General features: G+C 52.4%; 8 protein-coding genes across 8 annotated transcripts; 5 read left to right on the forward strand and 3 right to left on the reverse strand.

The window, feature by feature from the left end:
* Positions 1–614: 614 nt before the first annotated feature.
* Positions 615–2,677, reverse strand: STEHIDRAFT_105803 (mitochondrial tricarboxylate transporter). Its single transcript, XM_007310700.1, has 10 exons — positions 2,620–2,677; positions 2,348–2,529; positions 2,165–2,219; positions 1,888–2,046; positions 1,784–1,814; positions 1,640–1,700; positions 1,407–1,527; positions 1,051–1,217; positions 826–964; positions 615–732 (listed from the first exon to the last, which is right to left on the reverse strand). Exons 2-10 carry the CDS (start codon positions 2,413–2,415, stop codon positions 664–666), a joined length of 870 nt encoding a protein of 289 aa, XP_007310762.1. The 5' UTR covers positions 2,416–2,529; positions 2,620–2,677; the 3' UTR covers positions 615–663.
* Positions 2,678–3,026: 349 nt separating this feature from the next.
* STEHIDRAFT_142959 (tetrapyrrole biosynthesis uroporphyrinogen III synthase) lies at positions 3,027–4,447 on the forward strand (the record flags this gene model as incomplete). Its single annotated transcript, XM_007310701.1, has 3 exons — positions 3,027–3,348; positions 3,421–3,792; positions 3,865–4,447. The coding sequence occupies 3 exons, from the start codon at positions 3,027–3,029 to the stop codon at positions 4,191–4,193; spliced, it is 1,023 nt and encodes a 340-aa protein (XP_007310763.1). The 3' UTR covers positions 4,194–4,447.
* A 590-nt stretch (positions 4,448–5,037) lies between these two features.
* Positions 5,038–8,690, forward strand: STEHIDRAFT_172822 (actin-like ATPase domain-containing protein). The gene is made up of 8 exons (XM_007310702.1): positions 5,038–5,456; positions 5,812–6,510; positions 6,585–6,802; positions 6,892–7,191; positions 7,259–7,440; positions 7,563–7,764; positions 7,834–8,082; positions 8,174–8,690. Exons 1-8 carry the CDS (start codon positions 5,190–5,192, stop codon positions 8,631–8,633), a joined length of 2,577 nt encoding a protein of 858 aa, XP_007310764.1. The 5' UTR covers positions 5,038–5,189; the 3' UTR covers positions 8,634–8,690.
* Positions 8,691–8,975: 285 nt separating this feature from the next.
* Positions 8,976–14,393, forward strand: STEHIDRAFT_135462 (uncharacterized protein; the record flags this gene model as incomplete). The annotated part of the gene is made up of 16 exons (XM_007310703.1): positions 8,976–9,061; positions 9,127–9,144; positions 9,261–9,524; positions 9,800–10,319; positions 10,386–10,406; positions 10,462–11,151; positions 11,213–11,568; positions 11,671–11,862; positions 11,932–12,028; positions 12,168–12,308; positions 12,373–12,841; positions 12,917–13,212; positions 13,290–13,721; positions 13,778–13,890; positions 13,960–14,151; positions 14,228–14,393. 16 exons carry the CDS (start codon positions 8,976–8,978, stop codon positions 14,391–14,393), a joined length of 4,053 nt encoding a protein of 1,350 aa, XP_007310765.1.
* Positions 14,394–15,895: 1,502 nt separating this feature from the next.
* Positions 15,896–17,172, reverse strand: STEHIDRAFT_116013 (uncharacterized protein; the record flags this gene model as incomplete). Its single annotated transcript, XM_007310704.1, has 4 exons — positions 15,896–15,919; positions 15,952–16,424; positions 16,568–16,941; positions 16,979–17,172. The coding sequence occupies 4 exons, from the start codon at positions 17,170–17,172 to the stop codon at positions 15,896–15,898; spliced, it is 1,065 nt and encodes a 354-aa protein (XP_007310766.1).
* Positions 17,173–17,553: 381 nt separating this feature from the next.
* STEHIDRAFT_172824 (uncharacterized protein) lies at positions 17,554–22,369 on the reverse strand. The gene is made up of 4 exons (XM_007310705.1): positions 22,023–22,369; positions 21,424–21,952; positions 19,802–20,214; positions 17,554–19,738 (listed from the first exon to the last, which is right to left on the reverse strand). The coding sequence occupies exons 2-4, from the start codon at positions 21,842–21,844 to the stop codon at positions 18,089–18,091; spliced, it is 2,484 nt and encodes an 827-aa protein (XP_007310767.1). The 5' UTR covers positions 21,845–21,952; positions 22,023–22,369; the 3' UTR covers positions 17,554–18,088.
* Positions 22,370–23,266: 897 nt separating this feature from the next.
* Positions 23,267–24,890, forward strand: STEHIDRAFT_126149 (uncharacterized protein). The gene is made up of 4 exons (XM_007310706.1): positions 23,267–23,541; positions 23,603–23,753; positions 23,826–24,389; positions 24,447–24,890. The coding sequence occupies exons 1-3, from the start codon at positions 23,315–23,317 to the stop codon at positions 24,366–24,368; spliced, it is 921 nt and encodes a 306-aa protein (XP_007310768.1). The 5' UTR covers positions 23,267–23,314; the 3' UTR covers positions 24,369–24,389; positions 24,447–24,890.
* Positions 24,891–25,240: 350 nt separating this feature from the next.
* STEHIDRAFT_163031 (uncharacterized protein) lies at positions 25,241–26,297 on the forward strand (the record flags this gene model as incomplete). Its single annotated transcript, XM_007310707.1, has 4 exons — positions 25,241–25,344; positions 25,403–25,492; positions 25,552–25,664; positions 25,717–26,297. The coding sequence occupies 4 exons, from the start codon at positions 25,241–25,243 to the stop codon at positions 26,295–26,297; spliced, it is 888 nt and encodes a 295-aa protein (XP_007310769.1).
* Positions 26,298–26,312: the final 15 nt, after the last annotated feature.

Consider the following 26,312-nt stretch of genomic DNA (forward strand, 5'->3'; position numbering starts at 1 on the left):
GGCGGGTAAAGTGGGTGGTTCAACAGGTAGAGCAAGTGGTTCGAGGCTGATAGCTGATAAGGTAGGCGCAGGGGTACCTGCACTGCCTTGGGGTGTACCTAAACGCACAAGAGGAGGAGCTGGCGACTGGGACAACAAGACGACCCGGCGTCACTTTGATTCATGAGCATGATTTGCCTGTGAGCTCACATTGGAGTTTCGACCCGAAGAGGTCGAGCTCGTGGTGTTTCGTCCAAACAGTCTCTTGGTTTTTTCTTTGAGTTTCCGATGCATGTTGTGACGCCGGGAAGATCAAGTAGGTGGTAGTCTGTATACTCGACGTGATGAGTACGCAAGGATACACGAGAGTTAAGCGGAGGCTCACTCACTGAGCTTGAGTTGCGAATGGCAGGGTCTGGGGAGCTTTGAAGGGTAAGGGTAGGAAGTGTCGTTGGGCAGTGGGAAAATCAGGCAATGCAGAGGCAATGAGGAGTGCCAAACACGCATAAACTACCAAAAATAGCATGCGGGCGTATAACAGTGATCGATAGTCATCACTATAAAGGTCTGTAAAGGAGACTAATGCGGACGTTGTGTGGGCGAGGCTAGGCGATATGTCGCTCTCGCATGGAGCACGGATACACAATCCCATTCGGGGCAGCGAAGACGGCCAAATACATATATTTACACCTCCCTCCCTCCAATCAACATTATCACCTTCTCATATATCGTAAACACTATCCCTCCGCTCATCTACACAAGTCACATCAGTGTCAATCTCAATCGCCACAGGACGAGGACAAGGAAGAGGAGGAGGAGGAGAAGGAGGAGGGGGAGAGAACGCACGATAAGCCTCGCCAACCTCGGCGTCGTGCCCGTCCAAAATCTCCGTACACCTTCCTCCGTGAAGATCCTATACGCGCAATGGAACGAGTTACGGTATTGTGTGCGCGCCTCGAGGGATTGCATTCGCGTTTTGATCACACTACGAACACAACACATCACAAGTCAGCGCCCGTGCCCTCTGAGCTCTTGCAATGTAAAATATGAAGAAAGAAAGGAAGAACGCACTCCAACGGCATAGTCGTATAAACGGTCACCAAGCCCGCAATCGCCCCGATCCCGAACGTAACGCCCGAAGGCAACTGCTGCCCCGCCCTCGTCCTGCTCTGGACGAACTGTTTCAGTGTGGCGTAGGTCGTGAACCGGATGGCGGAGTTCGCGCCTTGGCGCATCATCTGTCGCGCGCGCGCCACGTCCATTCGTTGTTGGTTGTTGGTTGTTCATGTAGAATGGGCCGTTGTTCGTTGTTCGTTGTTCGTTGTTCGTTGTTCATGCGGAATGGATCGTGTTAGTATAATGGATGAGAATGTCTGGAAAGATCGGAAGAGAGGTGCGGGTGGTATGGGTATGGGTATGGAACGTACGACGGGGAAAAGACCGCGATAAATCCCACGGATGCCTTCTTGTCGAACGATGGACATCGTCCCGTGCACGAGGCCGCGGTATTGTGGTTGTGGCCGTTTAGCGTCGTCGATGAGTTTTGTTCTGAGTGGAGGGGAATTGATAGCATAAGAAGACAATGGGGCAGAGATAGCGTAAGAAGGAAGAGTGAAGGGACTTGAGTAGAGTAGGGTAGAGTAGAGATGAAAACACGTACTTGATGGTCTCAGAGGGCGTCACGGCAAGTACGGCCTCTGTCATTCCTGCACCGAGTCCAGCTGTCCGGAAAATATAGAGACATCCATCAGTACCAGGTAACAGCGAAGTTTATAACAACCTCCAAACACAGAAAATCACATACCCAACAAACTCCTCGGCGCACTGATTTTACCCTCCACGCCACACGCCACACCACAAAACGTCAACATAGACAACAGAAAACAGAAGTAAAGCGGAAACACACACCTGCTCATCCGCCAACAGACTCTTGAAATGATCATAACTAACAAATCGAACTCCAGCCTTCGTCGCATTCCCGATCACGAGTGCCGTACAGCCAGAATAGAGACCTGTCACGCCGTGTTTCTTCACGGTCTCGCGGACGATGGCGATTGGGGATTCACGCTGGAAACATAAGCAACGGTCAATCAGGTCAATATTCCAGCCTCGAGTGTGAATCGTAAGAAGGGAAGAATATAAAGGAAGGGCTGAGAAAGTGGAAAGGGGGAGCAATGTGGCGCACCTTTCCTCCGAACTGAGTGCGCGTTTTGACGAACTCGGTGGGGTAGGTCACGAACCTAGTATCCTAAGCTTCGTCAGCTCTGTCTCTCCTCACACCCAACCGTGATCTTCAGCAGTATAATTTGGACGAGATGGGATAGTGAAAGAAATTATAAATAGAAGATGGTCGGATAGAGATGCTCACGCTTCGACGGCACCGGCGGTCGCACCTGCGAAGAGGGAGTGCAACGGCTTTTCTTTCTTGGAGGTCATCTCGAGTAAGGAGTCGGCTAGTATTCAAATGCTGGAGGTGGATATGTCGAAGAGAGTGAGAGTGGCTTCTGACTCGGATGCAGAAGTCAAGTCCAATCAAGAACTGGACAGTATCTAACAAAATCCACAACGAAAATATAAGTCAGCCGTCTGCTTTCAATTTACTACGTTTACGGTCATTATGACGCAGTAGAATGCACATACGAATGAAGTTCTCCAACTACTTATATTCCCAAGCAGGAGTGGACCTAGTGGTAGAAAGGAGGAGTCCGATCCCGAAGCGGCGGACATGTGCTCGTCCAGTCCAGGCTTGTTTTGATACAGCACCCATGCATCCGCTACTTACCATGCCCAGCTCCACTTTTCCCTCGACCCTCACGACCTACTACTTCCCTTCACGGTCTCTTACGAACCTTGGCAACATAACAACTTGACCGTATTCTAAGGTCTGCAATATTGCTACCAGACTACACACTATCTCTGGGGCTTGAGCTTGCTTAAACCTGAATCTTGGCTAATCCTTACTTGTCTCGTACCCTGCCCCCTCGAACGCAAGTACATATCCACGGGAACAATCATAAATCGACAGTAAACATCTTCAGCAAAACCCAATGCCACTACCCAACACACGCGCACCCGTCCTCCTCCTCCGCGCCCCAAACGGTTCTCCAGACCCCTACGAAGCAGCACTCACCGAATCCGGCTATCGTCCGTTCTCGGTCCCTGTGCTCGAAACTGTGCTTGTCAATGGTGAGGAGCTCAGGGGGATCTTGAAGGATGGACCAAGTGGAGGCAATGGTGGTGACAAAGAGGGGGAGAGGAGAGGAGGGTACGGAGGTGTCATCGTGACGAGCTCGAGGGCGGCGGAGGCTTGGGGGAAGGCCGTCGAGGAGATCGCGAATGAGGTGGGCAGTGAGAGTGAGATCGGTGCATGTAAGTTCTACGGTTTATGTCTATACTTCACTACTAGGAAACGCAATGTCCTAATATTCTGTGTTCTAACAGCAGCAGCCCCCTCATGGGCCACAACGCCCTTCTACGCCGTCGGCCCCTCCACAGCCTTCGCCCTCTCCTCCATCTCCTCCTCTCACCCCTCCCCCACCACCATCGCCCACCTCTGTCCCACCGACATCCGAGGGGCCTACGAATCCGGCACCGCAGAGAAACTAGCGCATTTCATACTCCACGACATCCCCGAGTCCAAACGGCAACATGGCAAGAGACTACTGTATTTGACGGGCGACAAGAATAGGGAGACGTTGCCTGAGATATTGAGAGAGGGAGGGTTGGGATTGGGGAGTTGTAAGGTCTATGAGACGAGGGGGTCGAGTCGGTTCGAGAAGGAGTTGGGGGAGGTGGTTAGGGGCGTTGATGTCGGTGTGTTTCTTCCTTTTTTTTCTCAAGGTGGCTATGGTACGGTGCTGACTAGGTATCTATGAAATGATATAGAACCAGATAAACCATGGTGGATAACATACTTCGCGCCCTCCGCCGCAGCCTACGTAACACCGTCCATCCGCTCCCTTTTTTCCCTCCCTTCTACCACCACCACTTCTTCTTCCTCATCTTCCTTGACCTCGCCCCCTGCACCATCATCATCTCCACCAGCCCCCACCCCGAAATGCACAGCACGAATAGCCGCGATCGGACCCACGACCGCCGATTTCCTAAGAGAAGAACTGAAACTAGAAGTCGAGGTCGTGCCACACAAACCTGGGGCTGCGACGCTGTGTAAGGCGATAGCGCAGGCGGAGGGAGAGGGCCCTGGGGATGCGTGAGCGTTTTATTCTATTCTATTTGGGATACGTATTATTGGGGAATTATGCGGACGATTGATTTATTGTGGGGTATATGTCGTGATATAGGGGTTAGGACTAGGGGTTGGATTGGAGGTGGGTGGGTAAGTCTGTCTGTCGGCGGGATGAGGATGGTTGAGCGTGGACATGGGACGGAGAGCTAGTAGTAGTACGGATGTTAGAGTGGTTCTAAGTATTCACGACCGTGGCTTGACATCGAATACACGCTATTTTGCATAATTCGGTCGAGAATGAGCCATGAGGTGATTTATGTCGTGTAATATATGAAGGTCAGTTGAATACTCTTCCGCAGACTCTTCAAGATCATTCAATCATGACCTCTTGCAAGTTCGGCGTGGGTCTTGGGCCACACTTACTGTAGTTCTTAGTTGTGCCACACCTCCTTTTCGTCTTCGCTCCGATCATCATAGTAGATGTTTGCAGCAGGATACTACCTCCCTTAATCATGTATACGCAAAGCCCAGCATATGTCGACTTTTCTTATACGCTTTTTGTTAGAACAGAATCGTGCGGAGAGCCTTCAAGTTATCCTTCTTGTACGCATCTCCTCCCCAATTGAAGCTCAATACGACGTGCCACGAAAATTCTCCGTGCAAGCCCTCCACAGCACCCACACGAACAATCTTAATCAGAACTCACATGTTGTAGCCATCCCCAAGCAACATGCCAGCGCTTTCGGGCCACAGGATGCTACGTGTGATACAGCAAAAGTTCTGACGTGGCAATCCACATCGACCACGTTGCGCAACCAAGTCGCGTCGGCGCTGTGCCACCCGTACATATAGCTTACCACCCGCCAACACAATCCCGTTAGACACGTAGATGCTCTCTTCCCGCTGCTGACGCTTTTGCCACGTCTATCCTATCTAGTCTACTTCACCCCAAGAAAAATCATAGTCTAGTCTAGGAGCTCGAGCATCTTGAGTACTCAGCACTCAGCGACCGACTCGCGCAACGATGCGTGCACCCAGTCTTCACCTGGGTTTCCTCCCCCTCTCCCTCTCCCTCCTCCTCCCACTCCTCCTTTCGCTCACACTATGCGTCTCACCAGCACTAGGAGCTGTCCTCGCGATAGACTATGGTACGGATTATATGAAGGCTTCGTTGATGAAGCCGGGTATTCCGTTCGATGTGTTGTTGAATAAGGACTCGAAGCGGAAGATACAGAGTTCGGTGGCTTGGAAGGGCGAGGAGAGGTTGTTTGGGAGCGATGCATATAATTTGGTGCGTTGGGTTTTCTGTTTTGTTTGTTGTGTTGGATTGTTATTTGCGTGACTTGCGAGGGATGGGAGCTGGCACGGGGACTGTGTTGGATTCGAATGAGTCTCGGGCGTTGTCTTCCTTGATCTGCTGGCAGTGGTATGTTAGGACGTGGACGTGCACGTGAAATGCTCTGCGTACTGAGCTGCTATCATTGAAAACCTGCCATTCACACGATGGCTTCAGTGTAGCCGTCAATGTACTTCTCGAAACCATCGACTCTGGTGGCGCGCCACAGAATTCGCAACGCCTCTATCTCATCGCCCGTTTTCCATGAACCACACGACTAACATGTAACCTTCATGCTCCAAACCCACAGGCCACCCGCTTCCCCAAAGACTCCTACAACTCCCTCAAATACCTCCTCGGCGTCCCCGCCAACGCCGAAATAGTCTCCTACTACAAAACCTTCTCCGAACCCCCCCTCGTCGCCTCCTCCCGCTTCACCGTCGGGATCCCGAAACCCGGCGGACGCACCTGGGACATCGAAGAGCTCATCGCCATGCAATTCGCCTACGTCAAGTCCCTCGCCGAAGACGCCGCGGGCGAACGCGTGAACGAAGTCGTCGTCACCGTCCCGCCGTATTACACCCAATTCGAACGGGACGCGGTGGCGGATGCGGTCGAGATCGCGGGGCTGAGGTTGTTGACGCTGATCAATGACGGGACGGCGGTGGCGGTTAATTATGCGATGACGAGGACGTTTGACGTTCCGGAAAGGCATATCGTGTTTGATGTGGGTGCGTCGTCGACGAGGGCGACGGTCGTTACGTTTTCGACGGCGAAGGGGAAGGGGAAGGAGGTGGGCGGGACGAGCGTGGTGGTTAATGGGGTGGGGTGGGATAGGATCGTTGGGGGGACGGAGATCGATAGGCGGTTGAGGGACGTGTTGATTGGTGAGTTTGCGGAGAAGACGGGGAAGGATGCGAGGAAGGACGCGAAGGCGATGGCGAGGCTTTGGAAGGAGGCGGGTAGGGTGAAGGCGATTTTGAGCGCGAATAGCGAGGCGGTTGCCCATGTGAGTTTTAGTTTCCCTCTCTCCCTCTCTCTTTATCTCCAGTATGAGACTGAAATTTTGAACGTGCGATTTAGGTCGAGAGCTTGATGGACGATGTGGATTTCAAGACGAAGGTGTCGAGGGCGAGACTCGAGGCGATGTGTGCGGACATGATGCCCCGCTGGACACAACCCATCCTCGACGCGTTGGAGATGGCGAACTTGACCATGGGCGATATCAAGTCCGTCATCATGACCGGTGGAGCTATGCGCACACCCATGGTCCAGGCAGCCATTAAAGCCACCATCGGCGAGTACGTCCTACCCTCCCTCTCTCCCCCTCCCCCGTTTCATTCCACTACGTCTCGTGCTCATGCTGATCTCATCTCACCTTGTACTACAGCGACAAAATCGCGATGAACGTCAACGCAGATGAAGCCGCCGTCCTCGGCGCAGCCCTCCACGGCGCGTCCCTCTCCCGGCAGTTCCGCACGAAAGATATCCGCGTGCAGGACATCGCGCCGTACGATATCCAAGCGCTCTACGAGGCCGAGTCGGGCAAGGTTGGCAGCGATGGGAGACCTAGAGTGATCACGACTACTATCTTCCCGAGGGGGAGTAAGACGGATACGAGGAAGACGTTGACGTTTAAGAGGAAGGACGATTTTAAGATTTCGTTCCAGTATAAGGATATTCCGGCGCCGTGAGTCGACCTTTCTTGTTATTGTTCTTCCATATTTTGCAGTGAGGGGACTGACGTGGATGTGCAGTGAATTCCCGGTCGAACTGCTCGAGGCGTCGATCACTGGAGTCAAGGAAGCCTTCGCCAATCTTACGGAGATGGGTGGATTGGACCCCGTAGTCAAAGCTACCATCCTGCTCTCTCCATCTGGTTTCGTATCCGTCCCAGAAGCAGTAGTCTACGCCGACCTCAAAGACGGCTCTCTCGCAGGTACGCATTCCCATCTATCCTTTTCCTCCCCTCTTCCTCTGTATCATAATCGAGTTGTCCCGAAATAACGGGGCAATACGTTTTGTTTTTGTGATTTCTGCTCGTTCTCGTCGCAATCGCAGGCAAATTAAAAGGATTCTTTGGTTCAGGCGAAACTTCGACTGAGGACGGTGACGAGGCGGCTACGTCTACGACTTCGGGGTCGGCGAGCAAGAGCACGCAGGCGGCGAAGGAGACGAGTACGAGTATTCCGTTGGTTGTGGATGTGAAGTTTACGTCTGTTGCGCCGATGTCTGTGGAGACGAAGAAGGAGGCTCGACAACGGTGAGTTGTCTTCTGCCCTTGCGCATGACTGGGCACTGAACCCCTCTTTCCCCTTGCGTGTCTCCATAGGTTGATCGCAGCGGAGGCCGCAGAGCTCGTCCTGGCGCAGAGGGAGGAACAGAGGAATACGCTCGAGGGGTACCTTTACCGGCTCAGAGATCTTCTGGAGGGAGACGAGGATAGGCCGTTCGTGAAGTGTTCGACGCCGGAGGAGAGGAGGCGGATCAAGGAGAAGATGGAGGAGACGATGGGGTGGTTCCAGCATAATCAGGACGAGGCGGAAACTGGCGGGTTCATTGCGCAGAGGAGTGGGCTTGAGTGCGTATTTTTCTTTATGTTCCTACTCCTACTCCTACTCCTGCGACGGTGAGGTAGTGGTGCTGACTTGGGTGTGAAATTGAAATTGCAGAGCGATGGAACGGCCGATCCTGCACCGCTACAAGGAGATCGAAGAATTCCCATCGACGCTGAACAACTCGCAGATGTGGAACTGGCACACGCGGATGTTCCTCACCGAAGAAAAAGCGAATCTGGCCGCGCACGAGGCGAATGGGACCACTGGACGGTATACGCGCGAGGAGCTCGCGGACCTGGAGAAGACGCTGAAGGACCACGAGAGGTGGTTGAACGAGTGGGTGGAGAAGCAGAAGTCGGTGAAGATGTATGAGGATCCGGTGATTGAGACGAAGGAGATGAAGGAGAGGGCGAAGGTGTTGGAGATGGCGCTGCAGAAGCTGGTGAGGAAACCGAAGCCGAAACCGAAGGCGGCGAAGAAGAGTTCGAGTAGTTCGAGTGCGACGCCGAGTGGGGAGACGACGAGTAGTAGTAGTGCGGGGGCAGAGAGTACAGCGGGGCACGACGAGTTGTAATGGATCACGCACACATAGAAATATATCCACCACGTACTTTACCTATATCATGCATTTCCTTGGGGATATCTGTCGGGTGGCACCAAGAAGGATGGACGTGGCGGCTTTGTGAGCGGGAATGACTTGCCATTCCTGGCCCGGGAACGTATATCCGCGTCAACTGGCCGCGACGCTACGCTGTGCACTCAGTGCATCGCCTGCTTGCTCTCCTCCATACATCCCTGGCCGTCGTCTGGCTCGGAAGTCCCGGTGTTCTGCCCTTGATCTCTTCTGCGACGACCGTCTTGGTCGACGTCCTGCTTGTCGTCTGTTCCGAGTCGAATAAATCTAACTTGAAGGACGATGTCACGAAGGAGCTACGACTCCACCACTCATGGCCACGAACGACGAGTCTCGAAGCACCGCGTGACGGACGATGATCTCTTCAAGTCCGTCTTTTTCTTTTTCTTCCTGTATCCGGGTCGACTCTGACCGGAGGACTCGATGATATCAGCTATGCATCCCGTGTAGCGTAAGATTAGCTTCCGCATTCATCTGCTATCCTTCCCTTCTCACCATACCATACCGTCTATCCATCCATCCCTTACACCCCCTTGCCACTTTGGCACACAAAAAAACGAAAAACAGTCTTCTCGCCTACCTCATCCAACCCAAACCCGTCGACGCATCTATACCGAACGCGGCCAATGGCGTACCAGGCAGCAGCGGAAAGGAAGGCAAGGAACACTCCTCGCGGCTCTCCGGCGCCATCTCGAGCTCGATGAATCTACTCTCGCTTGGCGACCTGTTCAAGGACAGTAAGGACGGGTCGAAGAACGTGAAGTTCCCGGAGAAGTTGTTGAAGGTGCTCGAGCAGAGGCTGGAGAATATCGCGATGGGGAAAGACGCAGTGTACGTCCCATTCCGCCCATTTCTTGTGATTTTTGAGACGGGTGTTGGGCGTTGGGTGGTCGTGGAGGGCTTGGAGGCTTGGTTGATCGCATTGAGTGGGAGTGTGAGCTATTCTCGGTTCTTGCACGGTGCCACAAAGACGATGTCCATTATACAACCGGCGCTGCATTTGCAGACCTCGCCACAGCTGCTATGGTCACCTCGGCCTCCACGGCAACCAAGCACCCAACCCTACAATTCTTCCAATTCTTACTCACACCCCGATATCTATCCAGCTACTCCGACCAACTACTCCGGCGAACGATGGCCGTCTTCTACGGCCAGTTCAAAGTCGACTCGTTCAAACGCCAAATGAAAGAAAACCGCAAGATCGAAGAGCTCATCCTCATGTTCGCCACCCACGCAACCGGCGTCCTCAAGAAAGATCAATCCCTCTCCGGAGACGGCTGGAAGATCGAGCTGAACAACCACATCGCCCAGTTCGTCAAGCTCCTCCGCGAGTCCCTCCGCAGTCTGAGCCACGTCTCGCCCGAACTCGTCTCGCGACTCGACATGTACGCTGCGAAGCTTTCTGCGCCGGTGGGTGGTGGGCAGGACGCGGGGCCGGGGAGCGAATCGGGCTATGATAGCTCGTCGACGAAGGGGGACGGGGATTATGTGAATGTGGGGAAGACGGGGCTGAGTCAGACTATTCATGATATGCCGTTGGTGATGATTGTGGCGAATCTGTTTCAGGTGAGACATGATCTGCTGCAAAAAGAGATCGACAAGATGAAGGCGTATTGCACGGAACGGGTGCGTTATTTCCTTTCTTTTCTATCGCCCTCAAGCTACCGGCTAACTTTGTTTTGAATCCCGAAGGCCGCACTTCTGGATCTCAAGGCAAGTCGCCGTACTGATGTATGGCGTGTTCAGGACTGAACGCCCTTGGTTGCAGACATGCCTGAAGAACATCACCGCAGGCGCACCCTTCCCCGGCCGCAAAGAAGACTTCGACAGCGAAGCCGCCTGGCAATACTGGAAAACCCTCGAAACCGCGCACCTCTCCCAACTCATGGTCATCCTCGTCCAATTCAACCCCGAACTCGCGAAATCCACCCCGTCCGACAACCTCCCCACGACGCGTCCGGGTGCACGTCCAGGCTCGATGTACGACCGCGCGCAACGCAACGGATCCGTCAGCAGCCGGAAATCCATCCTCTCCCTCGCGAAAGACATGTCCGACCTCGATCTCGCCGGGATCGGGGAAGACGACGTGGATGTGGACGGCGACGACGAGGTGCAAGTCGGTCATAATTTCACGTATATCCCGCCGAATCCGAAGAAGTATTATAGGCGGCTGCTCGAGTATTGTCTTGAGGCGGACCTGAGGGCGATGAGGGATCCGAACGTGAACGACGACGACCAGGTGTCGTTGGGGATCCTTTCGCCGGGACATATCGAGCTGATCAATGAGTGCGCGCTTAGGTGGAGGATCCCGCAGCCGTATCGGGTGGCGTGCTTTTTGGAGTTGATTAAGGAGCTTTATGAGAGGAATGAGGTGCCGTTGGATTGTATACCGGAGGCGTTGAGTAACGTGCAGAAGGTGATGCATGAGATCGAGTTTGATAAGTGGCCTATTGCGGACGTGAGTTCGTTTCCGAGTTCGAGTCCTTTAGTGCTTTGGTGTGCTAATGTGTACGCGCCAGTCGGAATATCTAGTTGGTGTCTACGGAGGCCTCTACAACATCTTCCTCGCCGCGCTCTACCACTCCATGGACTCCATCCCGAACCTCAAGAAATCTGACGTCGAAGAACCACTCATGATCCTCGACCTAGTTCGCGAGACCGGCCTGCTCGAACGGTTCGACGTGGACATCCAGGCGCGGCTGGAAGATATCAGGGAGCGCGTGAGGGCCGTCACGGCGGAGTGGTACGAGAAGAAGATGGCGGGATTGCAGGAGACGCCAGGTGTGAATAGGGCGTTGCCGTTGTTGCTCTTGACGGACGATTTGGAGAAAAGTGCGCAGACGCTGGATAAGAGGTTCCCTGAACCGTTACTTGGGTGCGTCTCCTTCCTACCCTCTCATTCTCCTTGAATTCTGGAGTCAGAGTTCGTGTTGTTTCGGGAGTTATGATTGTGCTGATAGTGTGTTTCGTTTCAAAGTGCGGTGGATCTGGTTTCGTTGGTCGTTGAGGTGGAGGTGCCGATGTTCGTACACGACCTCGAAGCATCTCGAAAACGACTGTTCGAGTCTTCGATGAACGGGCCGACACCCGACGTGCCTATCCAAGATATCTTCGCGCTGTATCGGCGAACGAAGACGTTACTCGGGATGTATGACGCGTTTTGTCCAAAGTGAGTTCACGAGTCTTCTTGATTAAGGGGGGAAGGCGAAAAGCTGACGGTTTAATGCGTGCGTGCTAGTCAACAAGTCAACTTTGATTTGCTTGAATTCTTCGAGCCATACGTGAGGCAGTGGCTGGTCAATACAGATGCGAAGACGGCACAGTGGGTCGAGGCGGTACGTTCAGTCGATTCGCTTATATAGTGAGAGTTGTAGGCTGATGCAATTTCATAGGCTATCGCAGCGGACAAGGTTTGTGGTATGAAAAGTGACGATCGTATAGCTGGATCTAACGATGTCTTGATTTTTTTCGCAGTTCGAGTCGGAGGCGTCGGAAGGCCATAGCTCGTCCATCGTTGATCTATTCGATTCATTACGGAGTCCGATCAATTTCCTTCAAGATTTGGAGTGGTCGGACGCGTACCAGGAGGCTCGATTCTTCACCAGTCTCGCCAAGGTCTGTCCGACACTTTCATCGACGTTCTGCGCGATAGGTACGGCTTATTGATCGTATTATGTAGACGATTAGCCACGGTGTGGAGCAGTACTGCCGCTCAGTCGAAGAACTTTTCATGACCGAAATGTTCCCCCGACCGACGGACTACCTCCAACCGCAAAAATCGTCCGCCTGGCTCGAAAAGGCGAAGCAGCTCGCACAAGGCGAGAAGAAAGTGGAACCGTTCAACTTCCGCGCTCAGTCCTGCGTCAAGCTGAACAACATCGAGGCCGCGCGGAAGCTGCTCGATAACATGTACAACCAGATGCAGGCGGACAAGCTCGCGGAGGTGATTGAGGACCATGGGCCGCCCGTGCCGGACAAGAACGAGCGGCAGAGGTTTTTGTTCACGGTGAAGATCGTGATTGCGGAGGGTTTGGTCGCGACGGATGCGAGTCCGTCGAGCAATTTGGATACGTTTGTGACGTTGAGTGATGAGGCGGGGAATAGGGTGGCGAAGACGAGGACGATATATGAGACGAATAATCCGAGATGTGAGTCCGCTCCTTCGCTTTCTGTCCTTCCCGACAGGATGGAAAAATATTGAACGTTTATGTGGACGCGTACAGGGGACGAGACGGTTGATGTTTCGGTAGACAAACCGCTTTGGTTGATGGCGAGCGTGAGGGACCGGGCGTTGATTGGGAAGCACGATACTGTCGGACGGGCATATATCTGCCTCGATCCACGGCGGTTTGGCGATCTGATGGTGCACGACCTTTGGCTGGACCTCGACTCGAACGGCCGGATATTGCTCCGGATTAGTATGGAGGGCGAGAAGGACGACATTCAGTTCTACTTTGGTCGCGCTTTCCGGTCTTTGAAGCGTGGCGAAGGAGAGATGGTCAGAATTTTCATTGATAAGGTACGCTTCTCTTGACTTTCTCTCTTCCGGGTTTGACTGCTGTGATGCCCGATACTAATCGTCTCATGTCACAATAGATGTCACCACTGATTCAGCAATCACTGTCAAGAAATGTCCTCAAGACACTGGTCAGGACAGGTACTTCTGGCCTCGATTACAACAAGGCCCTGGGCAACGTCACTGCACTCTACCGTTCCGCCCTTGGAGCCGACCGCGCCGAATCTCTCATTCCTTTGCCCACTTCTGAACAACCTCGAGTCAGGCCAAACGAGCTCACCGACGTCGAGATCGAACAGGCCATCGTCCCTCTGTTCGATTATTTCGATGCGAACCTCAATACGCTGAACACGTACTTGAGCGATACGACGAAGCAGATGGTGATGACGAGGTTGTGGAAGGAGATTTTGAATGTGATCGAGGGGTTGCTGATCCCGCCGCTGTCGGAGGCAGCGAGTGATATGAAGCCTTTGAGTGACAAGGAGGTTGATATCGTGTTCAAATGGTTGAAGGTGAGTTAAAAGCAATTGCTTGAAGAGTAGAAGATGTCACTGACCGAGAATCACAGTTCCTTCGGGATTACTTCTATGCTGGTGGCGAGGGTCCCATTCCTCTCGAGACGTTGCAGAACCAGAAGTACCGCGACGTCATGTCTATCCGGTTGTACTACGATTGGCACACGTACGTCCTTCCCACTCGATTACATGTTAACAATGCTCGGCCAGCTCATCATATACACCTGATTCATAGCGATGCATTGATGGAGGAATGTGTACGGATGATGCAGCAGACGCTCCGTGCTGCACCGTCGGTCAAGAAGCGGGCGAAGAGCGTGTATTCGCAACGCAACCTAGGGACAATCAAGGACCGCAAACGGGAGAAGAAGCAGCAGGAGAAGGAGGTCGACAATGGCGAGATTATCATGAGGATTCTTCGGATGCGGTGCGTTTCTCGGCTTCTTGCGTGGTGTACAGTGTCGTCCGGTCTGTTTACTCACGGCGATATTGGGCTATTGCAGACCTGGAGCGTCCGACTTCATTGCTCAACAGATTCAGATCATGTCGACGATGCAAGCTGAGCAGGAGCAGCGTGAACGCGAGAAGAAGAACCGCAAGCTCTCGAGGCCTGGTGGCGCGTCACAAATTCCGGCTGTGCCCCCTGTGCCAGAGATCCCTGCTCCATAGACTGTGCTGATAGCTCTTTAGCAAGCATTCACATCTTATTTGAGTACACTTTTCATCCCCCGACTCGGGTTCTGCTTCTTCTTCTCCTTTCGTGAACTCTTGGATGATACCTTGCATAGTATACCATCTTTCATTACTTTCCAGATGTTGGCTCTTGAGTACTTTTCACGCTCGTTCCTTCTCTACGTCGTCTCGCCATTGACTATATTTCTGTCTATCTATGCCATTTCTGCGAGACTCTGTTTGTTTTCCTTTCTTTTGTCCGGCTATGTCTTGTACCAAGCTGTATGTGGACAGTCGCTAGTACTTTATGAATGATATCTCTCACGATCTGGAAGTAACTTCCGTTCCTCTCTTCTCCTAATACCCACACACGCCCCTCTCTTCCCTTAGACTGCCTTAGAACTCGTCACCCCCATCGCCTCTGACGTTTGCCCAAATATTCAGAAAAAAGCGCAACTCAAACTTCCACCGCTGAAGATGATATCCTAGAAAAAAGGGTCCAGGGTAAAATATGACCTGAGTTTAGCGTCGGTTCAAACCACTGTTCAGAGTAGCGAATAATACCGATGTCTTACCTTCTCTACGACTCGCCCCTGTCCGATCATATCCTACGCGCCTTCTTCTGGTCTTCATGTTTCCGCCGGTAACTGTAGTCGAAGCTGTCAACTTCTTTCTGCAGGGCCTGGCGCGTGGACGTCGTGTCATCGATGTCACAAGAATCGAGTTCGAGTTTCTGAAGAGGAGTACCGATGGCCTTACGCTCGTGCGCCCATCTTGTCAAGTCCAGGATATCTTTGTCGGAGAGCTTCGCCTTGCAGATATATAAGCTTTCGATCTTGGGCAAAAATGAAGCTGGTCATGAAAGAATGAAGGTCGTGAATACACAACGTATAAGCGTGACCAAGAAACCGCACCCACCGTTGCCTGCTCTAGACTTGGACGACTCATGACTAGTACTGTCTTCGAGAGACAAAGCCTTCACGAACGTAGTCGTCGCCTTTCCAGTGATGCGGAATTCCCTCAACTCTCGGCACGGCGCGAGGAGTTGGCGCCAATGGTCAACGCCGAGGACAACCTCAGTGCACGTAGGTTCCAAACGAAGAGCATGTAATGCCTCGAGACCAACCAAGTGTTTGAGACTGAGCAGGAAGGCGGGATTGCACAAATCATGGTTGCGGAACGTACGCACGTTGAACGACAATATTCGATGCTGGCGCCCGTGATCATTGTTACACCATCTAGGGTCTTCCACCGTCTCCCAAGCGGACAAGGCGAGTGATCGGCACGATGTAATCGCCAAACTAGCTGTTCGAGCCTCTGGACGGGAAAGAGATGAAAGACTGCTCAAGCTGTGTGCCGATAAAGACTGGTACTGCTTGTTCTCGATATTTATGGAGACGCAGGTAGAAGTGGGAACGGTGATAAGAGATGTGAGCTGAGAACACGACGGTATGCTCCCTTCAAGACAGAGGCGCTCGAGATTGTCTAAGGGGACCGGGTCATGCGAAGATGCCGACGCCTGACTGGGCAAGGGAAGTGCAGAGCCAGTCAGTACTAATTCAATGAGCTGGCGATTGTGACTGAGGATAGTCGATATCTGTTTCATGGACGGTGCTGTCCCTGAAGGGTTGCAAATTTCTATCAAAGTGAGGCCGGTGAAGATGGGTGAGCTCCAAGGAATGACCACCGGTCCAGTTATCGATACATGTCGTAGGCGAGGCGATTCGGATAAGAATAGTTTGGACGGGAGATCCAAAGGCTTGTTGGCTGTGGCTGTTCTAGACAACGAGAGGCGGAACTTTTCTAGCAAGGGAGCACCCTTCGATGTGAAGATAGGCCCTAGGGACTTGAGGGTTGTCTTCGAAGCTGGGCCACTGAGGGAGAGTTCCTTCACGCGCTGGAGCTCTGCGAGGGTGGATTCAATGCGAAGGATGCTAGAATCACTTCCGCAGGAGTTTTCGTCCGGGAACTTGTAGTCAATGAGCAAGGGAGCTCCTTGAGAGCGAACGAGCGATTCTGGATACCACGCTGGGAGGGAAAACGGAATCCTTCCCCAAAGTGTTGCGGTTGAGATGGCGATTTCCCTCCATCTGTGGCAAACATGACTGACTTTGTCGAGGAAAGACACCATCAGGTCACATGAATGTACCACGCGTGGACGTTGTACATACCTTTGACCCAGCCTAGATTGCATGACTCTGAAACGTCTGAATCTGGGAGGCTTTTAGATTCATGGCCCTCTTCTCGATTTTGTAAATATTCTTCCTCATCCATGGCTATTATTGTGAAGATCTCTCTAAGTATCTCGGGCGGGAGACAAGAAATTGGATGGAGAGCATTCTGTCGAGATCGGATGGCGGCCAGAAACCTGTGTGCTTTCTGTGCTTCCAGCTCGAGACCAGAGCATGCTTCCCGAAGAACGTGTAGGTTGCCGGTATTTTCAACGCCCTCGTAGAGCCTTAGGCGATTATGAGTGAAGGTTTGCCACGCCTCGTCGCTGTTCAACACGGGCCCCAACGCAGGTTTCAAGTTCAGTTTCAGGAGACTATGGACGTCTACCAATTATACAACGAGAGACGTACCGCATATCCTTGTTTGACATTTGGAGCAGACTGATGTTGTCAGTTTGGATGGAGGTCACTAGTGGGTGAGAGGAAGAGAAGGACTCGGACACAACTCGGACACGACGCGAGATTTTCCTTGAAAGTTTGAACTCCGCAGCTAAATCGGTCGATTCAGAACGCCACTCGTGTCCAATGTGGCGTGTGATGGACATTGTGTTGACCTTCAGTGTCGGTCGTAGTCGCCTCTCTTTCGGACACTACTTATTGGAGGATTCAGTCGGATCGAAATAACCAACTTCGAGATAGATCGCAGTACTGACCGAATGTTCATGCGGATATGATACTCTATTTTTGTTTTTTGACCAACGACAACTGCATTAAATGTGCGCACTGTGTTATTTAAATTGGTGGCCAGGACAGATCCACCATTCGGCAGGTAAGATGTATGTCCGCCGAGCAAAAACGTCGTAGCAATAAAGAAGTTGGGGCAGTCTAGAAGACCTCGGATGATGGTAAGAGGATGCTCCGAGCGAACAATAAGTGAGTTTGTTACTCGGAGACCGTGTTTGCACCATCTCGATTAACCATGCTAACGGTATTGTACAGAGGCCCTGTAAATATAATAACAACTGCGATGGAAATACTTTACATCGAGGGAAGAGCCAAAAAGCGAAAAAGAATGTGCAGAACCAAAATATGTATGTTGGGGGCGCAAAAAGGAGCCAAGAAGACGAAGATTGAATGTGAGCCGACGGAAAGCCAGCAGAGAGAGAGTCCATAGTGCCGAGAATAACAGATATGAGACTCTTCCGAGGAGGTAAGAGCACCAGGGGTCGATGTGCGGGACGTCTGACGTGGCGAGTGGCGTAAAGAGCGTGGTTGTACTGTCGTGTATGTATGTACTAGATGGAGGAGGCGGGACCAAATGAGTGTCATCACTGAGTCGTTACCTTTCAATGTGTGAAAGGGGTAAAATAAGATAGTTGAAACAATAAGCGTCGAACGCTGAAAGCTAGAGCAAAAAATAGCAAAGAAACACAACAAGCTCGAGAACAGTCCAGTTCATACAGGCACGTTCTATGGTTGTCCAAGGTCCATTGTTAGAGTCACCTGTCTTATGTGTCAATCCTACCTCCAGAATCCGAATCCAAACGACCCTGACGTGTCTCTCGACACCCTCACTGTCGCATCTGGATCGGAGCCACTGACACCCGAAGCTGCAGAAGGGTCAAGCTCGGCCTCGATAGCCTCATTGAGCTGATTGGCCATCGTGCTCCCAGTCGCTAGACTCCGATGACTCGATGCTGGGCTAGCTGTTCTCGCAGGTGAATCCGTCATGGGAGGAGAAAAGAAGATTGCTCCTTCAGAATCGCTATGGACAGGCGTTCTCGACGACTCTCCTAGCTCCGCCACCGGCGTCAAGGCATCTACTGCGGCCTGAGCAGCAAGACTTCCACTACGACTTCTTCCCAATCCTTCTGATGCACGCGTTCCAGTGGACCCAGAAGACGTCGTGGCTGGCGCCTGTGCTGTGTGAAAAGATGCAGTAGACCCTGTCGATGTCTTCGCGGAGGATGTCTTGCTGGCGCCGGAGTTGTTCGAAGCGCCACTACTGTCACGAGAAAGGTCGACCGCTTGTTCTGTTATTGAAGGAGCTCGTGTCCGTATTGGGCTGGCATTCGTACTGTTGGTCCGAATACTCTGTCCGTTACTGACGCTCCCGGTGGGTGCAGGTCGATTGATACTGTTGCTGCGACTGGGAGGTGGGCTCGGAAAGTGATCGCTCATGCTGGCAGCGAAAGAAAGGATCGTGGCTCGTGTCGGTGGTCTTGATGGCATAGACAATGTCGGCGAAGTGCGTCCTTCACCGGACCCGATAGACTCGATGGTGGGCATTCGACGAATATATCTCCCAAGGACGGGGATACGAATGTCGGAGGGTACAGGTCTGCCGAACTCATCCATGGTCATATAAGGGACGTGAGTGTCGAGAAGGTTGTGTAATGGTGGTGTGGCAGGTTCGGAGTCGGGACTGTCGAGACGCATGCCGCTCTCCACGTCGAGTGATAGTTGGTCAACGAGCGTCCGAAATCGTTCGGCGAAACGAGCTAAGTCTTCCTCACTCAATTGACCATGTCCAGAGCCCGACGCAGACCCAGGAGTAGGTGGTTCTGATGCAGCGCCACCGTGGACAATCGAGGTGGGGGCGGAGGTACCATGATCATTTGACGAAGTATGGCTGTGATGCCCCGAATGACTCGAAACCCGTTCTCCCCTTCTTTCGGAGGATCCGGAGACAGGTCTGAGAGCCATCGTGACAGAGACCCATGAAGCGTCGTCCGGAATGTCGCGTGTCTCTGGCACCTCGTACACCTCTTCGATGATACCACTATTGACAGCTGTACGGCTGCTACTCTGTCGTAGGATAGGGGCGTGCACAGGCAGTCCGTCCACAGCTGTACGACTGCTGATTACCCTTGAACGTTCTTCGACCATCCCCATTTGATTACGATCACGGGTAGCGTCCGAGTGACTGCGAACGTCCTCTGCGACCCTATCGGATCGATCACCGCGCCAGAGTCGGTTCAGTGAGAAGGATCGAGCGACGGGAGGCTCTGATGAGACAGGAAATGGAGGCGCAGTGGACGAAGATGACATTGAGAGTGGCGGTTTTCGCTTGCTGACTTCGCCCGGAGATCCACCCGTATTAGCGCCCATGATCATGGAGCTTGGTCGACGCGTCGTCTGAAGGAGATAATCCGTGATGTGATAAATGACCTGGAACAACCTCGCATGGTTAGCACATATCGCATGAACGCAAGACGAAAAAGGTACACCCACGAGAACGGCCATGGTGATTACCAGTCGAGCGATACCCCCTGCGAGCCACACTCCCCAAGGAAGAGCTCCCGGGCATTGACCGGTCTGCCCACGCCATACGACGTCTAAGTCCCAGTCACATCGCCCGAAAAGCTCTGTGTTCCTCCAGATAAACACGAATACGAGGTTAACGATCGCCGGACCCACTTGAAGCAAAGAAGCGAGGTACGGGACGGCTTGCCGCGTAAGCGCCTTAAGTGGTAGGAGGTGTCGAAGGTCGGTGGGGACGAGGGTGCGTAGCGCGAGGAGGATGAGAGTGATAAAGGCGAGGAAGCAGCTGATGCCGAGAGCCAAAGATATACGGTGTCGAATGGGGTCGTTGTATAGTGCGAACGCGATGAAGTAGCGAACAGCAGTATACACTGCCCAAGCACCTGTATCGACATCATTGATCAGCGAAAGAGTTCAGGACAACAGATCAAAGCTGATATGGACTTGAAAGTAATGATACAAGCTGGGAGACAATCCAGTACGCGGACCCTTGATAATGTCGAGGTCTATGATATATACGAGTGAGAGACGGTGGCATTTGGCATTCTCTGTCGATGCGAGAGGCGTGCACTCAGGATAAATCTCAGACTTATAAAGCCTCTCGAAACAGCCAAGCGAATGACAAAGGTCAAATAGGCAGTTGCGATGCGTGCATTGACGATAATTAGGGGACTTGGGAAGAGGACAAAGTGGGGGATGAGGCGCTGCCGCTGACATCGGTTATACCTGCTCTTATGATCATAGGGGACCGGATCAGTCATCAAGACCATGGAGTCACAGGAGCACCTTTCGGCAGAGAAATCCAGTGCTCGAATCTGACGTCTGTCTACCGTACAGTAGAGCGCAAGTAGATCCACTCCAGGGAAGCTCAGGTAAAGTGAGTCGCACTCTCCAATCCGCGTAGCCCCAACGGGCATGGTCAGGACACGAATCTGATATGTCCCTCGCTCCGAAAGTCTCTCTGCATGAAGGATCTCGAGACCACGACGTGATGGAAGGCGTTCGCAATGAATCACGTTCATGGAGGTGTGGCGCAAGCTATGCGCGGAGCGATGCAATTTGGTTTAAGTCGCGCACTGAAGAATATCAGCCAGGTGGCTGGATCCAGATAAGAACGAATCGGGCAAAGCGCAAATCAAACAATCAAAGATAGCATCCCCGCCGGCTATATCGAGATCTGAGCGGAACAGACCAAGAACGGGCATCAACGGAAGTAAACAAAACCGCCCGGGAACTTCAACATAGAGCACATCGCGGAATCCCGTGCGTTTCGCGCAAATAACAAGCAGAGGAACAACACAAGAAGGAATAGGAAAGACTTCGTTGATGATGAAGTTCAAAGCGCTTTCCCAGACTGCCCCAACCAGGAACGCATGCTTATTCGATGGAGTCGTGAGCGTCTCGAGAAAGAAGCACAGTTGTACCTTGTTCTCCGCTCTTCGCATCCCATACAGGAACAATATGATACCTTCTACAAGACGTAGTTGGCCCAGTGGAGCATTTGCAACACACGCCGTGCATCGAGAGAAACAGGGCTACTCATAGGGACAGATTGACGAGAAGAGCCGGAGAAACGTTGAACGAGCACTCACCGATAATGCCAGTCAACACGACTTTCGTCCATCTATATCGTTTGAGCTTCCTTCTCACCTCGCCCTCCCAAACATCGATCCACTCCCTCTCACTCACCACATCCTCAAAGCCCAAACCCATCTCCCGCGAACGTCCTGCGTCACGGCCCTGTTGTTGCGAAGGATGCAGGGGTTGCTGCTCCAAGAGCTCCTCGAACGCGACGGAAAGACCGAGGAGGGGCTCGGTCGTGTGCGTATGGGAGACACTGGAAGACGTGGACGAGAACTGGCGGGTGTGGGTCTGAGAAGAAGACCTGCGCGAGGATTCGACGGCTGGTATTTGAGCGCTTGAAGAGCCGCTTGCCTCGAAGGTGAGCGGATGTGATATTGCTGACATGGGTTCGTGCGAGAATATCCGGTGATGTAGGTCCAGGGCAGCCATGCTTCAGATCCGGTCCCGGCCTTTGGGCAGGGGGCGATGGACGATCCTTGCAACACAAGGCAGCGCGACGTCTTGAGATGGTTGGACTGGAAGGAGCACGAATAGCGCCTGAACGCCTTTCTTAGACATGGAGATATATTTTGACAGGCTGGATAATATTGTTGATTTGGCTGCTCACCTAACTGAACTTCAAGAGAAAAATGGAACAGGACAGGTACGACTTGTGACATACGCACTTCGACCTGATTCCGATCGGTCGTCCTCGTCCACGATCCCTAGGGTGATATCACCTGCTTCGTCGAGCAACTTTTGCCTCGAGCTCGTAAGAACGGTGATGCCGGTCGTAGATAGCAGTACGCCCTTGAGGAAGAAGATGCAAGCGGTGAGCAGAAGGCTAAGCTTGCGGGCAGAAGCATCGCTGAATATTTTGCACAAAATCTTGTCCTTATGACAGAAATCAAACACCGCCTCCACTCTCTCGTCACGATGGAGTCGAGGCCTCCGTGAGAAAGAGTCCCACACAGTAGCGCATTCTTCCGGCCATTGATATGGCATGAGAGGAGTATCGTCCATATTTGGGTTGTTCTATACCGTAGACTGATATCGAAGACATACGCGATTCCTATCCAGGTATCGTTCCGAGCTCGTTGGAATTCCTGAATTTGAGCAAGTGCATGCAGAGTTCGTCCTGCTTGGAGGAAGAGCCCGATCGGTAATTTGCCTCAGGATGACAAATTGGCTAACTCCAGCAAAAACCTCCGGCGTCTATGGACACGAAATGGCGTAATCAGATGTGCCACACTACACGGGCCACACAAACCTCCAGTAACAAAAGTACTTGGTTTAGTTTAATCACAAACAACTCAAGTACGAACGTACGGCAAGTCAGCAAAGAAGGCGGCTGTACTCACCTCCATCAGTGCGCAGTGAGAAAGCAGTCTTGAGTGGCCTTCGAAAGATGGACTACGGCGCAAGCACGTCTCCGAACTTATCGCCAGACAAAATACGAAGGTACGAGGCGGTACAGCGAGAGAGAACATTCGTGTCCTATCCTGCACTAGGCAAAGATGACTGCGATTTTTAGCTCTGAGTTGTCCCGCAATAGGAGACGAATTCCTCGGGTGTCCCCTTGGCATCATGCCCACCCAAACGGAACACATATAGGGTGAATAAATTACGCACAGCCAACCTATTTCTTTTCAACGGAGCGACGGGGAGTTTTTTAGGAGAATTAAGAATGACGAGGCGTAGCCCAAAAGGAATTTTAGTGGGAGAGGGAAAGAAGAGGAAAGAAGGGACGCCACAGTTTGTGGCGACATACACGCGTGTCCTGATTCGGAAATATTGTCTCACATTTCGATAGAACTTTGGTCGTCCAACGAATTTACTTGACACCATCACTCCACGCTCGGTGGCCACGCACAGAAATCAAAGGTAGGGATTCACCTGTAACTGATTTATCTTGAGGATATGGCAGGCAAAGGCATCAGCAAAGGAACTCTCAACCTTCGTTTCATGCAAAATGCGCAACGGAACGAAGACCTCACCATCGCCCTTTCTGGCACCAGCCTACCTACGGATATGTCAACGGGTCCGACAGCGACAGGTTCACTATTATCGTTTCAGGATGATTCAAAATGGGAGGTATCAGCTGCTGTGAGGGAAGCCTGGGGTACAGGGTCTAAGTCAGGCGGAGGGTACGTCTTGCGGAATTGCGTGCATATGTCCGAGACTGAATGTTTTACCATGTATTGACAGTGTATCGCCGACACACGAAGCATCTTATCTCCCTTTCATATTCTCATCTTCTGGAGAGTCGTCATCGGCACCCAGCACGAGCGGTTCCACAGGTGTAAAGCTGCGCGGTCGACGGACGTGGAACAAAAAAGGGGAAGAAGTAATCGAAACAGTTTGTCTTCCTCGCATCACACGTACACTGTCTTGTTCGTACCTACTGAGTCTTTCCCTCTATGTTTCACAGGATCCCATACCGACCGAGCCCACCCCTTCCACGACCGCTACCTCTTTCTCGAATTCGAAACGCCTTACCTCCATCTCCGGCTCGACGTCCTACCACCCCGAAGCCCATGCTGCCAGACCGAAAGAAAAGCCCTCTAAAGGCAAGCAAAAGGATCGTTCTCGTGATAAAGATGCAGACCTCAACAGAGCGAGCGCTAAGTCCGCAATGGATCTTATTCGGGAGAACGGGAATGTAGGAGCCGATATGCGGACGGCGAGGGCGCCACAGCAGACCCAGACGCAAAGTCAGACTGTATCTGTACCGGGCGCTAATGGGTTCATGAAGCCCGCCGGACTCGACGATGTGGTAGAGATGAAGGGAAACGTAAAAGGACAGGCGGTTGAAAGTCCCGGCGACGCGAAAAAGAAGAAAAAGGTGAAGAGAATGAGGAGTGAGGCTGACGGACTTGGTGCGGCGGGAGGTGAGGGCGAGGGAGATGAAGGAGAAGGCAAGAAGCGGAAGAAGAAGCGGAAAAGTGGGAACGCTGGTGAGGCTGAGTCATAGTGTTCAGGCGTCTCGGAGACTGTGAGTGTTGAACTTCGACTTTTAGCTGCTGCTGGTGAAGCCTGATCGTTTTACAAGTCTGCCAGACACAGCAACTTCGTCGTGTTCGTAAGTGCTCACTGGAGTTGACCTGTCTGCCCCGGCTTATAGTGCACTCCATACTGTCGGAGTGCTTGATCCTTCCAATCTACGGCAGTTAACTATCTCAGGCTAGTCGTATACGCTGCTGATATCGCCAGTTGTGGCCGTTGCTATCCCCGCACACACTGCAGCACGAAGTCTTGCTCCCCCTTCCATATGTTCCTCGAACGTCATGGGCCATCGTTACCCTTCCTAACACGCATTTGTTCATATGTAATCTGGTGCCACAGACGCACGTTGCACATCATAGATGGTGTTTCCTTCCATGCCCCAATATGCATCGCAGTGTCTTTCGGGCAACTTCTCAGTCACCGAGTTACGAGGTCGGTCATTGGTTTCCCAAATAATCCCATTCATGCTCTTTCAGCAATTAGATAGGCCAAAAATACGAGACCATATTACTTATTTAGTCATACCACTCTACCCCAAGAAGTCAGTACGATATCCGTACCCGGCATACATTCGAAGATGTGGGAAGCTGCCTCTGACAACTACGTGTTCAAAGACAGTTTCACCCATTGTCATGACTGAAAGGGACGGCTCGCGCACTCTTTTGTTCTCTTCGTGAGTCTTGGTGAGGCAACAATGAAGGGTCGACAATGACACGACCCCACGTGTCACGACTCCAACCCCGTTTTAACCGTCCTCATCTCTCTTGTCCTGCTCATCCTTCTTCAATCTTCCACGACAGACTGTGCTATAATTACACCACATCCTAGCAGTGACCGACTATGCCCTCTCTGTTTTCATCTCCCTCAGCCCTAAATGATCTACTATCAAATCTACAGGACATCAGCATTGAGGATGCACTTCCAAGATCTCCCAGTCCTGAATGGTGAATTCCAATTTCTTGTTCTTTGCGTGTCTCGACCTGATCTCCCGGTGTCTCACAGTCTGCACAGCGATCTCTGGTCCGACACGGAGCAAGACCTTGCTCTGACACAGTTCGAACGTTCAGGGCAAACTGATGATTCTGAATCTGAGTATGCCGTCCAACATATCATTTTCTCAACTAGTCGAGTAGTACTGATCAAGATCTCAGTATTGCGGATGATAGCGATCATCCTCACGCAGACTTTCTGCGATACTTTGGGGTGTTAAAGGCACCCTGTAGCGATGCCACAAAATATGCTCCAACTCCCGAGAACTCGCCCGGTTTGTTGTTTGCTTCATGTCTGTGATGAAGACGACTTACCTTTTTCGGCAGAAGTAGACCTTTCATCGGGGCAAATGGTGTACGGAGTGGGCCTCAACGAGCCAGCTCTGGTGCACAGGGATGGCGAGGTTAACATCCCCAATTTATCGAGCAGATCATATGAACGAAATATCGAAGACCGCAACGGCTCACACCGGGATCATGTTGGCCAAGTCTTGCCTATTTCTCCAGATGCACCTCCGACCACCCCTGTTCTTCATGGGAGCCATGCCGTACTACCTTCTGCAACAGGCCCCATGAAAGATGTCGGACCAACGTCTCATATACCCTCCGCGACGTTCGCCAAGTCCGTCGACGATCCCGTCGATCCTCACGAGACTTCAAAAATTTTGCCCTCATCTATTGCGGGATTCGGTCAGGTCATCGAGACGACTCGCGTCCAGCGCAAACGTCCAGTGCCGGTGTTCTCACCCGAGACTACGAAGACCTTTGCTACGACGAGAAGGGGACGCGCCACACACCCACTGGAGGAGCCGTGTCCGCCATTGACTCCTTTGGCACTGACGCCGAAGTTAGGACAGCCGCAGGCATGCTCGTCACCTTTTGGGGGCGCGGTGCTCTTTGGAACGTGAAGTACTTGCTAGCTA

This window comes from Stereum hirsutum (genome assembly GCF_000264905.1).
Source record: "Stereum hirsutum FP-91666 SS1 unplaced genomic scaffold STEHIscaffold_21, whole genome shotgun sequence".
NCBI classification, from domain to species: domain Eukaryota; kingdom Fungi; phylum Basidiomycota; class Agaricomycetes; order Russulales; family Stereaceae; genus Stereum; species Stereum hirsutum.

Excerpts from the sequence above, each read along its gene's own strand:
- STEHIDRAFT_105803 (XM_007310700.1), bottom strand. The coding sequence starts at position 2,415 with ATGACCTCCAAGAAAGAAAAGCCGTTGCACTCCCTCTTCGCAGGTGCG. Across the intron at positions 1,815-1,887 it reads GTCTGTTGGCGGATGAGCAG|GGTAAAATCAGTGCGCCGAG; the intron begins GTGTGTGTTTCC and ends TGTGGCGTGGAG. Across the intron at positions 1,528-1,639 it reads ACGCCCTCTGAGACCATCAA|AACAAAACTCATCGACGACG; the intron begins GTACGTGTTTTC and ends CCCTCCACTCAG.
- STEHIDRAFT_126149 (XM_007310706.1), top strand. The coding sequence starts at position 23,315 with ATGGCAGGCAAAGGCATCAGCAAAGGAACTCTCAACCTTCGTTTCATG. Across the intron at positions 23,542-23,602 it reads GGGTCTAAGTCAGGCGGAGG|TGTATCGCCGACACACGAAG; the intron begins GTACGTCTTGCG and ends ATGTATTGACAG. Across the intron at positions 23,754-23,825 it reads GGGAAGAAGTAATCGAAACA|GATCCCATACCGACCGAGCC; the intron begins GTTTGTCTTCCT and ends TATGTTTCACAG.
- STEHIDRAFT_172824 (XM_007310705.1), bottom strand. The coding sequence starts at position 21,844 with ATGGCTGCCCTGGACCTACATCACCGGATATTCTCGCACGAACCCATG. Across the intron at positions 20,215-21,423 it reads CGTGTTGACTGGCATTATCG|GTGCTTGGGCAGTGTATACT; the intron begins GTGAGTGCTCGT and ends ATGTCGATACAG. Across the intron at positions 19,739-19,801 it reads TAATCACCATGGCCGTTCTC|GTCATTTATCACATCACGGA; the intron begins GTGGGTGTACCT and ends AGGTTGTTCCAG.
- STEHIDRAFT_172822 (XM_007310702.1), top strand. The coding sequence starts at position 5,190 with ATGCGTGCACCCAGTCTTCACCTGGGTTTCCTCCCCCTCTCCCTCTCC. Across the intron at positions 5,457-5,811 it reads GGAGCGATGCATATAATTTG|GCCACCCGCTTCCCCAAAGA; the intron begins GTGCGTTGGGTT and ends CCAAACCCACAG. Across the intron at positions 7,765-7,833 it reads AAGAAGGAGGCTCGACAACG|GTTGATCGCAGCGGAGGCCG; the intron begins GTGAGTTGTCTT and ends GTGTCTCCATAG.